Source organism: Cicer arietinum, chromosome 5 (genome assembly GCF_000331145.2).
Source record: "Cicer arietinum cultivar CDC Frontier isolate Library 1 chromosome 5, Cicar.CDCFrontier_v2.0, whole genome shotgun sequence".
In the NCBI taxonomy this organism is placed as follows: Eukaryota; Viridiplantae; Streptophyta; class Magnoliopsida; order Fabales; family Fabaceae; genus Cicer; species Cicer arietinum.
Window position 1 is genome coordinate 75,665,353 of NC_021164.2, and position 15,880 is coordinate 75,681,232.

Consider the following 15,880-nt stretch of genomic DNA (forward strand, 5'->3'; position numbering starts at 1 on the left):
ATTTTTTGTTTATCAAGTTTATTTGTATATTTTATTATAGTATTTGTAAGAATATTTTACTTTCATATTATAACTTTTTTTGTCCAATAGAAAAGATGCTCCCATCTAATGTCATTTTTTTTATCTTTTATAATAAATAATTAATTGTTAATTTAATAAATAAAATAATTAAAAAATTAAATTATATTAATAAAATATATTTAATGAAAAAAATACACTAAAATTAATACGAATAGATGGGTCATAACAAATAACATATTATATTAATTTAAAAAATCCCTCTTATTTTGTATGGAATTGTTAACAAAATAGAATAAAATTGTTAATTTATGTACAATAGGACATAAAATAAGAGAAAATTGTTAAGATAATATTATTTTACAATATCAAAATAAGAGGAAAAAATAGCACAAAATAGAGATAATAATCCCAACTTCGTTTCATATTTTATAACATTTTTCAACTTATTGTGGTGTATATCCATCTCCAAATAGTACATAAATAAACATTAAGAACATGGAGGATAAAAACTATGGGATTGTTTGGTTGATAAGATAGGATAATGACATAAAATAATATAAATATTATTTATAATATATTTGATCAGAATAATAATTTTTTATTATTATATTTGATTCACACTTGTTCATGATATAATATATAATATTTAAATAATAAAATTATTATTATTATTATATAATTATATTTTTTTTTTTTATAAATTAACTTATAATTCTTTTAAATATTATAAATTAATAAAAAAATACTAAAAAACTTAAATAAGTGATTACATAATTTTATATTTAAATTTTTTATTAACACTACTAAATAAAAATACACAATTTAAAAAAATAAAATAATGAATAACCTAATAGTTACATTTTCTTTGTTAGATGAGCTAAATAATGATTTAGTATTTATTATATGTAAATTAAAAAGTTACATGTGTACAAAAATATACTTATTTTGAAAGTTTAAATTAATCATCGTAATTTTTTTAATAATTTTAAATAATAATTTATCAGATTTTATAAAATAATAAAACCACCCTTATCAAAAAATGATATGTATTATTAAAAATTTATATTTCATATCAAATTCTATTATTTTTTAATTTATCTTTACATTTATATTTTATTAAATTTTAAAATTTAAAGTTATATTATATAAAGGCAATTGAGTAAATAATTGTTATTATTTTACTCTATTGATTTATAATCCAACTCAAATTTAAAATATTTTTTTTTAATTAGAAAGATATAATATAATAATATTCAATAATAACTTAACATATGATATTATTTTTTTAAATATTAACTTGAGATATGATATGATAGTCATATCTTATCATGTCCACAGATCAGTTATTAAAAAACATAAAACATGATACTTCTAAAATAATATTTTTATATGTGAATATTTTGTACATAGAATACTTGTTAACATTTGTTTTTTTTTTTTCCGGTCTTAGTTAACATTTATATTTAAACTAGCATTGTTAAAGAAAAATGATAAATTGAGTAATGGGGACAGTAATTTATTACTATAAACTGTGTACGTGTTAATAAATTCATGTTTAATGACGTCTTTGGTTAATAAAAGGTTTTATAAAAATTCTGTCTGATATACTAGTAAGTATAAATAAAATTTATGTCAAAAAAATGTTTAATTTTTTTTTTTGGGGGATAAAGTAATAGCATTTCATATAATTAGTGACGGCAAATTTGTTAAAATAAATGTCGCATCCATGCATCATAAAAAGAAATAGCTTAATTTGGAATTTTGTACTTCATCCTGCCTTATGTAGTAATAAAAGTCATCATTGTTAAATCTCATTAAAAGTCAATAAATTTAACTTTTTTTAATATTATTATTTTAAAAATATATTTTATTAACTCTCACATTATATAAGACGACGGCATAATTTCAATGCAAATTTAATGTGTTATTTATTATAATAATAAATGGTATTTTAGTAGTTAACATTAGTTTCTTAATATGTATTCTATCTGTTTCAAATTATACATCACACAATTTAATATAAATTAAAAAATACAGTAAAGGTTGCGGGATTAGAGTGTATCAACACTCTGTCGCCTTAGTTTATGTGTTCATTAAATCTTAAGTATATTTTAAACCGGATCAAACACTCTCTTACTCTAAATTTTTAATAAAATAAGAAATATAATTAATGTTGTATAGAAAAGAAAAATTACAAGTTATTAATACTCTACATAAGTTTCATCTATTAATGACATGAAAAATATAAATTAAAAGAATTAGAATGAGATAGAGTAATTAATAGTAAATGACATAATAAGAACATATGTATTAAGGTTTTATTAGTAGTGTAAAACGACATTTAATTTGAAGTCAAATATATTTTATTAAAATAACATATAATTTAAAATAGAAAAATTAAAAAATTATGCTTTTTTTAATCCATCGATAAGATAAGATAAAATAAAATAAAATAAAATAAAAAATTTGCTTATAAATAAGGTCGAATGATTACTTGCAAGAATAATATGTAAAATAAATAAGATCTTCAAATTAAGCCTGCTTTTGAACCGTTGGCCGAATATCACGTAACTGAGCTTCTTTTGTGTTTCTTTTCTTTACTGTCATTAAAATCACATTTATTTAATATAAACATATTTTTTAAATTATTCGTATTCTACAAATAACATCCTAATACTAACATAGACTAGCAGATAAGCTATAAACATTGATACAAACACACAACTTAAAGATATTAAAATAAAAATATTCCATAAAAAATAAAATAAAATAAATTACTTTTTCAATTAAAAATATATGAAAACCTAATCTAATGTTTGTCGTACTAATTAATATAATAAATAACAATTATTAGCATACTACTAACAATGAACTTATTCTAAAATATATTAGTTTTTTTTTTTTGACAAAAAAAGATATTAACTTAATTATACATACTTTGTGAACAAAAAAAAATTATTATGAATAATTTACTAAAAACTATCATATATGTACTAATTAATAACATAGAAAGTCTAATTATAATATTTGTACTAATAATTAAATTCTAATTTTAATACTAACATACAAAATTAATTAATATTCCCAAAATATACATTAAATATAACATTTTTTCCATTCCATATATAAAATAACATAAATTATACCGATACATTTTATTTTAAAAATCAACTTTTAAAATAAAAATTTAGAAACCAAGAACCACTTCAAACACCCCAAAATTTTTGTTTTTTTTTTCTCTTAAACTAAAGCCTATTCCATTATGAATCATATCCAAAAAGGCGTCTAAAGCTCACGTATCTTAAACTCTCAAACCAATTCCTTTATTTGTACGTCTCTAATAGAACAAGCAAAGGGCAAGGATCACAACGCAAGATCCGTAGTCTTTGAGGTTACATTTATAATACGCTGATAATCCATCTTATAAATATTATTTTTCCCATGTCATAAAAATATACAATATACATTTAATGTTTACTTAATCAAACACTTATTTGAGCTTTAAAGTGATTATTACAGGTACCACTATCACGTTCCAGGGGAGAAACATTGTCATACTATATATTCTTCAATTCGACCAACTTTTCTGAACCAAATCAAATCTTTAATGTCATTTATGGGAAACGAGACCAAGTCTAAGCCACACAAAGTAGAAGGCAAACTCGTTAGTCCATTAACCTCGATTGTGGACTATTGTTGGTACACCGTAAAATCTCACATTGCTTAGTCGTCAAGATAAATGGTAATTTATAAACAACACCTACACTTATCTGTCTATCGATACACCTTTTACTAATGACAAAACCATGAGAGTGTTTACACACAATACCTAAAAGTGATCATTAATACATTAAAAATATGGCTTGATTGAAGTTGGAACAGTGACGCTCTCTGTGGAAAATAAGAGTCTAAGCCACTCATGATGACTAATAAATCTTTAAACTCTTTAGACCCGACTAGGAAATTATTATTTTGGTATACAAAAAAGTCCCAAATTGTTTAGGATTCAAGACTAGTGATATTTTATAAACAACATCCACAATTTCTCTATTCGCTTGAGGTATCTTTTAATAAGGACAAAACTACGGGAGCTTACACACAACACCTCAAAGTGGACATTGCCACATAAATGTTAGTTGAGGTCAGAACAATGATTCGTCTGTTGGAACGAGGATTTAAGACACACACGAGAACAGATATATCCTTTAACCCTTTAACCTATAATAAGACAACTCTTCTGTTACACAAAAAAATCCCATGTTGATTGAAAGTTGAGAAAAATCCTAGTTTATAAACAACATTCACACTCCTTTATATATAAATAAGTGTTTTACTAATGAAAAACTATGAGAGTCACACATAAGATCCCAAAGCAGACAATATCTAAAAAATGTGGTATGAGGTCGAAAATAATTGTGGAGGTTTTTTTTTTTTTTTTGTTATCAAATTATAAATTAAGTAACATACATGTATTCAAGTAAAGTTTATATATGCACATTGGCTTAGAGAATTGAGATAATAGCCTTTTGGCTATTTACATTTTGTATTCGGATTGAGATACACATATTTTACTTCTTTTTTAGTTTTTTCTTTTTAAAAAAGTTTACTACCATTTGATGCACTATATAATAGGAAGATGGATTTTGTGTGCCAGAAAAATGATTTAGCAACTTCCATTAAAGATAAAATTAATACTATTTTGCTCATCACTAAATTTAGGGTGCGTCTAATATGGATCTTTTAAAAAGTAATTTAAAGATGAATCTTTATTTTTTAAGGTAGAAAAGTAAATTTTATAATTATAAAAAATAGAAAATAAATATAATATTTTATTTTAAAAAAAATCTATGGTACATTCGACAATTTGACATGTATCAGTAAATTTAATTTTTAAACTAGTAGATGAATGAGTTTTTGACAAAAACTATTTCCTATCATTTAAAAATTATATTAACCAAATATTATTTATCAAAAATATTAGTGAAATAAATTTTTATTTATTTATTATTTATAGTAGTGAATATTGATTATTTTTACGATAAAATATAAGTAAAATGCTAAAAAAAATGAAATAATGTTTTTTCTTTACAAAATAATGTTTTCTAAATTATAAAAATTGACAATAAATATTTAATTCATAAAAATTATCGTTAATTTATTAGTTTATAAAATAATATACAAATAGCTTTCAATTTATATATCACTGTAGAAACTTCTTATATTAAATATAACAAGTTCTACCTTTAAATTAACACCATATTAATTATATTAAACATTTCATTTCCCCTCTTTTATACTCTCTCTATCTATTATCGGTGTCCACCAATAATTTTTGTTTATAAATAAATATAGAAAGAGAAGGGTACTCCAAATATAATACAAATAAGATAAGAAAAATCTACTCCAAAGGCATGTGTTAGTAATCCAAATATAAAAATATAGTATTTGAAAATGTGAAGCTGTCTAATATAATTTTAATAAAAGACACACCCTTAAAAATATATAAAAACTTGTGTTTTAATTTTTTTTTTAAATTTAAATTTTATGATTGATTATAATACAAAGTTTTTCCTCTTTTGATCCATTAAAAGTGCTTAAGATACCTTTCTTTAATAAGAACTCATGAGATAAATTAATAAATAAAAGAAAGTTAGAGCTACCGTTTCAGTTACATTCTGAAAACACGCTCCAACGCATTAGAATATCACTCCAACTCATTGAAAGTGTATTTTGTAGCAGGATGAGTATTTTGTAGGGTCTTGTCTTTTTTGCTGCATGCCTTTGGACTATGGTAAGGTGGACATAGTTGGATTAGTGTTTTTTTTTTTTCTTCCCATTTTCAAGCACATGATTTGAATTGTATTTTAAAACTCTTCATAGAATGTGAGTAAAATTATTCTACTAGATCTTAGTCTCTATTTTGTGTAACCGTTCGAGTACCTCTTTGTACTCTTCTTTTAATAAAATTTATTTCCTTATCTAAAAAAACCATCATTCTCCATAGATAGAAATTAATCATTGTAAAAAATGTGTTTGTAGTGTAATCTACAGCCTCCCCCACATATGGGTCTTGTTGGAGAATCAAATTTCCCTCAATGTCAAAACCTTCCTCCATTTCCAATTCTCCCCCCAATTTCTGTACTCCGCATAAATGATTAAACTAGCTTGTATAATTCGGGCCTATATATATGATTGGGTGGTTTAAATGAGAATCATCAGAAGCAAAGTGTTGTACAAATTAAAGTTGACAGGGGAAAAGCATATATTCCACTACATGATAAATATAAATAAAACCAAGGACACTATTTTTTTTTTTAAGAAAAACCAAGGACAAAAAATTAATGAATTTCTTTTGTGTTACATAGATGGGTCGTTTTATTTGGGTATAATATGATGGTACGTGGGGTAGGTGTGGAGGATTTTTGACAAGTGTGAAAATTTGGTACAGCTTTCTTTAATTACATTGGTTTCGTTTCATATATATGGTCACATGGGTCATGCAGCCACTTCCTTGTACTTATGTGTGTATATAACATTTTTTTTTAACTTTAAAACGAAATTCTACATACACACCATTCTCGATTTTGTACACTGACCCATATATTTGCGGAGATGGAAGATACAATTCAGTTTTGACATGCATATAATAGAAGAGAGAAGCCATTTATTTAGTTTCATTGTAAACTCTCCACTAAGAAATTCGATCCATTGGTCCCATCAGGAACCAGATCGATTGAATGTAATTGGTCTATTAATGCTATAAGTTGTTTTTAGAGGAGACAAAAATTAAGGGGATATATGAGCGATTTATACTTAATACAATATTTTTTTAGAATAAGGTGTTATTTTGGTCCTTCTATATGTCAAACACCGTTATTATATTATATCTTTATAATGTATTTAAATTACTCTAAAAAATATTTTTAAAAATTCCTAAACATGTTTTTTTTAATAAGTTTGGTTATTAAATTATCGTTTATTACTTAATTAGTTTGGTATTCGACTATGTTTTCTTTTTTATAAATAATAATATTTTTTATTTGTCAATTTAATTTATCAGATTATTAACAATTAAAAGATATATTTACAGTTTCAATATATTAAGGAACTACAACGATACCCTTTCAGTATTAACTGATCAAAATACCAATATATTTATTTTTATAAGATCATACTAACACATGTCTTTTACGATATTAATTAAGAAAATCAAAATTAAAATATTTACATCGAAAAAAACAAATTTTCAACTTTTAAAAATTTAAAAATACAAACTCGAATACATTTTAAATATAAAATGACTATATTTAATTGCTTAACCGTTTAGTTAACATTTCTCATTTTTATATAAAAGTTATACAATTTTTTCTATAAAAAAAGTTACACAATGTGTAATTAGTATTTGAGTGTCAATGTCACGCGCAGAAGAAGCTTCCGCTAGAAATTAACACTAATTTATTCTGTTTACTACTTTCTTAATTAGCAGAAACAGTGCTTATATTATTGTAACAAAAAAGAAACAGTGCTTATATGATTAGAAAGTTTTGGGTGATGTAAACTCCCTAGGTGCACATACCATTTTTTATTAACATACAAACATTACCTTACATGATTATGCATGGTAATCTAAACTCGGTTCTAGACCCCTGATATAAATATTATTCTCCCTATATCCAGCTCAGGTTAAAAAAAACCCTCCAGAAGAAAAATTAGACTTATATGTGGAAGACATTGCCCGAAATTTGGAAACAAATTGTTTGCCTTTTGTTTGAAATATATATATTAAATATGTTTTTAATTTGTTTCATGTCATTATTATTTTTTTAAATAATAATTTCAAAGATAAAAAACAAAACCATTAATTATATGGAAATTTCTTCAATTTCTTATTGCGGTAAATTTTATGAATTAACTTATATGTATCTTAATTTTTTTTTAAGAGTAAAACAAAGTTCCAAATATAGAAGAGTACAAAGGCACCCAACCTAAGTACAAGCAAAAAGAAGAAAAGATATATAGAGTCAATGCAGGTTTGATTTTATGTGAAATTGTGATGGTGATTTTAACAATTCTACTAGAAAATTAAATATGTATTTACAAAATATACAAGAAAACCATCTAGAATATTGGTTGTAAATTATACTATTTGAAAACAATACATAAATTCAACACACTACTCGAAGAATAGTGTCATGTTGATAATCGAGTCTTCAACTCAGATAACCCATATTATTGAGCGCCAAAATAAAATTAAACTCTTCCTACTTTTTCTTTTGTCTTATGAAAAATAAATACCACAAACAATTTTTATAAATCACCCGTTGATTAACATCATCTGCTCTATCATTCTCAAGATATTTTGTTTATAGTAAATTTTACTAGTGAATTTTAATTCGCGTTATGTATGTAATTGTGACTTAAGGACAATATATTTTCTTAATTAAAAAGCTTACTCGAGAATATCGCTATTTTATTAATAAAAAAAAAAAGCAATAACGTTTTTTCTATTACTACCACTACTGGTTTAGGACAGAATTGAGATTGTGTGTGCTGCAATGTTTAGGGTTAAACGTGCCTTATTTTCCGTTACCCTCCAAAAAATACCAAAAACTTAGGGTTTCAAATAACTTTCAAAAGTCTACCTATACCCACTCTCCCAAAAAGACAGTGCAAAACACGAACCAATGAACAACATTTAATGTGCAAATGGCATGATCAGTACCTTTAACCTTAGATGACACGACAGGTACAAATTAATAAATGAAGCGCTGAAAAAAGAAAAGCGTGAGATCGACGCGCGAGTACTGTACCCGCTTTTTTTTTTCACCCTTCATTCTAGGGTTTCCTCGCCGTCCACAACACAAAAGCCCATTATAAATGGTTAGCGATAAGAGCCGCACATTATCGCCACGTGTTCAAAAATCATTCGATCTATCTTTCTCTCTCTTGACATTCTCTTTCTACATAGACATGACTTGCTACGGTATTTTTCTCTTTTTCTTTTTTAATTTAATTTATTTAAAATATTTAATACAAACACATCTTCTTCCAAGGACAAGAAGATAAAAATTCTCTCTCATCTTCACACACTCTCTCTCATTCCGAAAGAATCGAAAGCCCCTCTCTTTCTCTCTCTAGGGTTTGTGACTGTTTCGCGCTTAAATTATGCTGGCGTTGTAGCAAATCATTTCTCCAAGCTGAGCTTAATTGCTTCTCCGTCGAATGGTCTATCATTCGGTCTTTTTTCTTCGGAAAGCCGTTGAGAATCGGTTACGAAGCTGGGTGAGATCGTGTGCGGTGATGTGCAGGTGAGTTCGCGTGTACCTTTCTCCTTTAGATCAATCATTTTCACTCTCTATTCAGAATTCAATGATTGATTCCGTTGTAATCGGGAACTTGTTCTTTGAAAATCTGGAGCGTGTTTTGATTTGTTTGATAAATATTAAGCTCACTGTACTGTTTATGGTGTGTCCACTTCAGCTTTTACTTTGCATTTCCTTTTTTTTTTTCCTCTCTGCGTTTAACTTTATTGCTGCTATTTCACGCTTTTTTTTTCTTCCAATTTTTTTCTTCCTCTCGCGTTTTTTGTTAATTCGAACCAAGTTAATTCTTGTTTATAATTGATGAGAGAGATAAATTTATTTTTGAAACGGTGAACCCTAGGATATTAAATTATTAATTAGTTTATGGATTTTTGTGCATCGTTTCATCTTCTTGTTTATTTTCAGCTCCTTAAACATGAGATTGTGAGGTTAGTTTCTTGCCACGCATTAATTTTTCTATCTCGAATATTTTAGCTGCAATATGACCATTTTCGCCTCCAATTTCAAAAACCCTAATGCTTTGTTGGGTTTTGTTAACTGTCTCTATCGTTGAACTAATTATATGATGACATAGTTATTTATTATTGCTGTTACGATTCAAATGTTCTATTATTAACTTTGAGAGTCTTTATTGAAGGTTTTAGTGAATTTGACCTAGGGTTTAGGAACTTTCATCATTTTGGATTTTATCATTTTATGTGATTAATTACTGTGCTTGGAGTTTTCTTTGCTTCTGTATTGCTTTATCTTGGACTTTGACTTTGTTGACCTTGTCTTTCCTTTTCATTTGTTAGTAGATTTGCATGAACCCTAATGGTTTTCTTCAAAGCTTGATTAATTAAGATGTTATCATATGTTACAAGTTTTTTCCTTACATTGGCACAGACTTGCAATTATCGTTTGATTAGTAATAATAGCTTGACTTAATTCTTAGACAATTACACCCGTTATTTCCATTTCAAACTTTAATTTGATTTTTTTGAATTTATTATTTGTGAATAGGAAACACTACTTGTGCTTCTAGCTGCGGTTGCTTGTACTGTGCAGATGTACATGCACAGTAGTGGAAAATTATTTGCAAGGTGATTACAATATTGTCACTGATCGAGTTCATGGGATCGTCGTATATCCAGATTGACTCAATCTCTATCGATCTTTCCGATCCTATTGGTAAGAGGGATGCAGGCAAATGTGAACATTTCTCAATACGGTATGCGTTGATGCCACATATATTCTTAAAAACCTACTTTTACTTTTTCCTTTTGGGCTTTCTGATCTCAATCTAATGGATTGGTGTACACCTTATACTTCGTTTTCTATTAATATATTTTGCCATTAAAAAAATAAACTTCTGTTAGAATGAGGAGGAGGGGAGCATGTTGAATTATTTAGTTTGTCTTCCTTAACATATATAGTTATAGTATCTTGTAGCTGGTGTCTATAGTTGATTACATTGTCTTAATTAAAGTTCCTAATTCCTAGTATTTTTTTATTCACTATAGGACAATACTGCAAGGTGTTGTTTACAATGTTTTCTAAGTTGGAACCCATTCAATTTTTAATGCATGGCAATTAGGACTTATTTTCAAGAGTCATATGGTTGGTGATGCCTACATATAGAAATTTCTGGATATTGAAGAATTATGTTGAAAAGTGTTTGATTTTGTAATTAATTTGGGATGGGGTGATATCAAACTTTTCTCTTCAGAACAAAAACTGAAGATTAGATTTCTTATGTGGAATCAGTAACTGTCTTTTGATTCCCTTTCAGAATATTTAACACTATTTTAATTATTGTTAGTGCAGTGGATATGTCTCAGAAATTCGAAAAAAAGACTGGAAACTTTGTTGGCCATTTCCAGTAGATGAGTCTGACAAGCAACCGTCACTTCCACCATTAGATGTACCAAAATACAGATGTTGTGGTTGTTCAAACTCTCAACAAGACAGTGCTTCCAAAGAAATTCCCAAATATAACCAAACAAACTTTAAACATTGCAGTACTGGATGCAGATCTGATACCAATTGTAGTAATGCACCTCTCAAATCTGGCATTCAAAAAGATCCAATGTCTGACATTATTGTGAGAAGAGAAATTGATCTTAATACAAATCTGAGCAGTGTCGATGGTTGCTTACCAATTAGTATTGAGAAAGAAAAGAAAGTCGGAGTTGGAGTCGGCAGCAGAATCGGTAACTTTAATATCAGTTATATAAGAGTATATATTGTTCATTATTTTAATTTAAGTAGGCGGTTTAATTTTATTTGTTTTCTCCGGTCCTTGAGATCGGATTGGAGGACAATCTCAATCACCAAGTAACTAGTGTTCCTTACCTAAAATATATCCAGGCCTTGAACAAGAAGTGCGCACATCTAAAAGAGTAGTTTCAGCTGAATAGGATATTTTCCTGTCAAGCAGCAGTACTCTTATTTATTTTATTTGTGTTATTGAAGCGACAAGTTTGTGTATATTATAGCAATATGTTCTTGATTTCCAAAGCTCCAATTAAGGTAATTTTTTTTTAATTGGGACAGGCTTTGAAAGTAATGGAGTATGCATGGGTAAGAATTCTGCTGAGATTTGTAATGGAGGAACAACTTCTGCAGAAAACCAATTCCAGAAAGATTTAGTGACAACAGCCATGGAGGCAGATAATAAATATGACCACACAACTGGACCACCTATTGAATCATTTGCTCGTAATCATGCGGTGCCTGCAGGAAGTACAGACAACATGGTTGACAATGATTTTCTGGATCATCATTCAGAAAAGTCTACCGGTTTGTTTCGTAGGAGACCTCGGAAGGTGCGTTTGATGACTGACTTGTTGAGTGAAAATGGTGAATCGAAGACGGAGAAAATTTCCATACAAGAATCCACATCCCATGGTATTTCCAATACTTCTGCAGCTTCACAGTTACACTCAATTTTCCCAGGAAAGGTGGATATTCAAGGAGATCCGACTATAACAAATATGGGTCAGAGTAGAAAAAGGAAATTGCTCCTAGATGAAGTAAGGAGACCAGCAAGTACGTGTTTTCAGAGGACTGAAGTTGAAGGTCGAAACTTAGATGGGAGTGCAAAAACAACTGAAATAGTTTTCAGTAATAGATCCAATTCCAAAGGTGTACTAGCAGAAACAGGTTTGCAAGTTACTGAGAGAGGCAACTGGAGTAAACCTGAATTTGAAAGAAGCCAAATCGTGGGTAAGAAGAAGAACAAAAAGAATCAATTTGTAGACAATTACTTGATTCCTGAGCCACAACAAGGACAGAGAAGAGAAAATAAGGGTACCAATACTACAGATAAGGCGTATGCATCTAAAACTGCTTCTTCTAGATTATCTTCTGGTGTGTTCACAGGGAAAGGGATGGATAATTTTCCTTTGCACACCCTAAGAATAGAAAATGAGTTCAATCCATCCAAAGAAAAGGGGAAAATGCTGCAAACAGATGGAGAACTTTATTCTTTAAACTGCCAGAGAAATGACATACACCTAAGAGATTCATTTGCATATTCAGGGGTAAAAATCAGGTCCAGTTTGCCCGCAGATGTTCCAATTCCTTCTGTTCAAGGGATGTTGAATGGAAAAGGACTGGAGGAGGAGGAGGAGTTGCACAATGCTTTAAACTATTATTTGCCAGACAATACAAAATATATCCATGAAATGGAAAACCGCCGTCCCTTCTCACTGCCTTTGCAAGAGAGCACTTCAAGAGTACCTCAATTTAATAGAAAAAACAGTGAAACCAATGTTTTTGGAGGACCAAGCATTCCTTCCAGGCACACAACAAATACTATTCCTGGAAAAGTTCACTGTGAAGTAAGTTACCACAAAAATCCTCACAGAATACTTTTCATGATTAGTTGATATGAGAATGAGATTCATTTCTGTGACAAGCTATGTAATTTTTCTCCTCATTCGTGTGAGAATTGACCAGAGTTTAGTATATAGGCTTTCCATTTGAATCATTTTGACTTCTTTAAACGTGTTTCTCGGAAGATCATGATTTTATTTTTGCAGGAAATTACTGGTACAGGAAAAACTGTGGAACAACTAGGTATTATGAAAAGATACAATGAACAAGCAGCTGAGGTGTCTGAGCAAGGAACACTAGATGATATACCCATGGAAATTGTGGAACTCTTGGCAAAGAATCAGTACGAGAGGTGCCTTCCAGACGTGGAAAATAGATGTTCCTCAGTAGAAAAATCCTCTATCAGTAGGAAAGCACAAATGTCGTCTGGCACGGGTGTAAACGGAAAAGGGAAGATGAGCTTGTTAAAAGAGGGGGGGCATAAGGAGAAATCTCACGGAAGTTATAAGAAAAATAACATGGTCACAAGAGAAGAGAATGTGAATCCTAGCAAAAGAAAGCCAGTTCATTTTTCTCTGTTCGATGAGAGTAATTCGGGAGTCAATAATCCGTGTCCACCTCAACCCCACTTTGGATATGAGGTTCCTCAGCCCCAAAAGAAGCTGTCAAGTGGGTTCCAGTTTTCGCCAATGGTTTCTAGCCAGCTTGGTAGTGTACGAAATTGCAAGTTTAATGGGAATCTTGAAGAGCGCGCTTCCTCTAATGCTACTTTGCAAGCCATGGGAGGATGTAGCTTGCACAAGAATATATTACATCAGGATAGCGAAGCTTCTCGCATTTGGGCATCATTGACCCCAAATCATGCTTCCTCAGGGTATGATTTGCCGCTAAAAGTTGTTTCTCATCAGCTTACTAGTAGCAACATAGACATAACTTCACTCCGATCCAGTGCAGTACATAAGCAGAACATGAAGAGGGATATTGATCTTAACTATACAAATATCAATCCTACAGGCCAAGAAAAGTTTAATAGGATTACAGGTCCTGTAACCTTCAACAGGGTGAATGGAGAATACCCATTTCCTTGCAAGCATAATGGAATAGAGCCTCATCAAAATTTGAGGGGGTCTTTGGATTTGTATTCTAATGAAACAATACCGGCCATGCATTTACTTAGCCTTATGGATGCAGGCATGCAGTCACGTACACCCTTCAATGTCGGTGTTAATGCTCAAATTCCCAAAAGAACCTCTTATCCTAGTGATTGCAATACCAAGTTGGAGATTGGTGCATCTAAGACAAATGGTACCCTGAAAAGGCAACCATCTGATTATTACAGCAGAGGTTATTCATCGGATAAACCACATGGCTGTTTTATTGGCTCCCCAACCTTTGGTGCATCTTCATCAACCCAGCATGGTAAGAAGTTTACCAGAGATGCTGGTTCCAATGGTCAAAATTCAACAAAGTTTGGAAAGAAGGAAAAGAATAAGAACTCCAACTCACCCCTGCAGAATAGATTTGTTAAGCAGTATAGCTTATCTTATTGCGAAACAGAAACTTCACTGCAACGCAGACCGGAAATCCTTGGTACTCAAACCTCTGTACCGTTAAAGATCACATCTGGTGTCTCATGTATGGTGAACCGAAATCCAGCTGACTTCACCGTTCCGGAAACAGGGAATGTCTATATGATCAGAGGAGAGGATCTGAAATTTGAGAAGAGTGTTCCAAAAACTAAGCATCGTTTCCCTATTCCATGTGGACAAAAGCAGCAGAAGAATTTGAAGGGGACTAAAATGAAAGAACATACAAAACATTGAAATCTTCCATTATATTCCATGATCTGGTAGCTCTTTAAAATCTTCTGAATTTTATTGTTTAGCAGCTTTAGCTATGTATTTATGCAGCATTTCTTTGACAAACCTTAACTTTCCTGTTTTTTCTCAAATATTTCAGCAGATCAAGTCTTGCATGCAACGTGAGAATAGCAAACGACTTTCATGTCAGTGTAGAAGGTGATATTTGTCTTGGAATCTCTAATTGATTGACTCGGAAATGAGTTAACGAGATGCCATGTCGAAAGCTGAATAGAAGACAATCATGCATCTATGATGCAGTTAACCTGTTGTAATTAGTATTGATGTGAGGAAACAATACATGCTTCATATATTCTGTTGGTGTCGTAAAATTTATGGGGAGCCTATATTTATAGCCCCTTAGTACTAAAGTTTATGTATGATGTCATAAAGTTTATGGGGAAAACTCAAAATAGCCCCGTATAGACTTAATATACTATGGTTACAGTTCACACAAGTGTTAAAACGAAGGTAAAAGATCCAGTTTACTGCTGGATTGTTAGTTTTTCCTACAAACCTATAATTTAGGCTCTGTTTGTTTACAGTTATTAAAAACTGTAAAAAATAAAAAAATAGATAACATAAAACTTATTCGAATATTTGTGTTTTAATTCTTTTGGTTATTCTTTTTTTTTTATCTTTCCAATTTTAGAAAATGTTTTTGTTTTTGTGTTTTGCATTTTCTTTTTTCTTATATTCTTATTTACCACCATTCGACACCTGCCAATGTTTATTTTTGCCGCTCTACATACGTCATTGCCATCTGACACCCTCTATTGTTGTTGTCCGACATCCACCACCATCATCATCACATCCTCATACCGCTTTTGTACAACATAATGCACCCTTTATCGTGGC

The 15,880-nt window shown here is 29.6% G+C and overlaps 1 protein-coding gene across 4 annotated transcripts; it reads left to right on the top strand.

Annotated features, from left to right (window-relative positions):
- The first annotated feature begins 9,056 nt into the window (after positions 1–9,056).
- On the top strand, positions 9,057–15,633 carry LOC101503745 (protein EMBRYONIC FLOWER 1). Of its 4 annotated transcripts, none has more exons than XM_004501120.4 (6): positions 9,057–9,329; positions 10,347–10,554; positions 11,151–11,536; positions 11,880–13,168; positions 13,370–15,012; positions 15,123–15,633. In XM_004501120.4, the coding sequence occupies exons 2-5, from the start codon at positions 10,457–10,459 to the stop codon at positions 14,984–14,986; spliced, it is 3,390 nt and encodes a 1,129-aa protein (XP_004501177.1). In that variant the 5' UTR covers positions 9,057–9,329; positions 10,347–10,456; the 3' UTR covers positions 14,987–15,012; positions 15,123–15,633. The 4 variants fall into 4 exon arrangements, with proteins under 4 accessions (XP_004501177.1, XP_004501178.1, XP_012571668.1 ...); XM_004501121.4 differs by having other exon boundaries at positions 15,126–15,633; XM_012716214.3 differs by lacking the exon at positions 9,057–9,329 and having other exon boundaries at positions 10,362–10,514.
- The last annotated feature ends 247 nt before the right edge of the window (positions 15,634–15,880 follow it).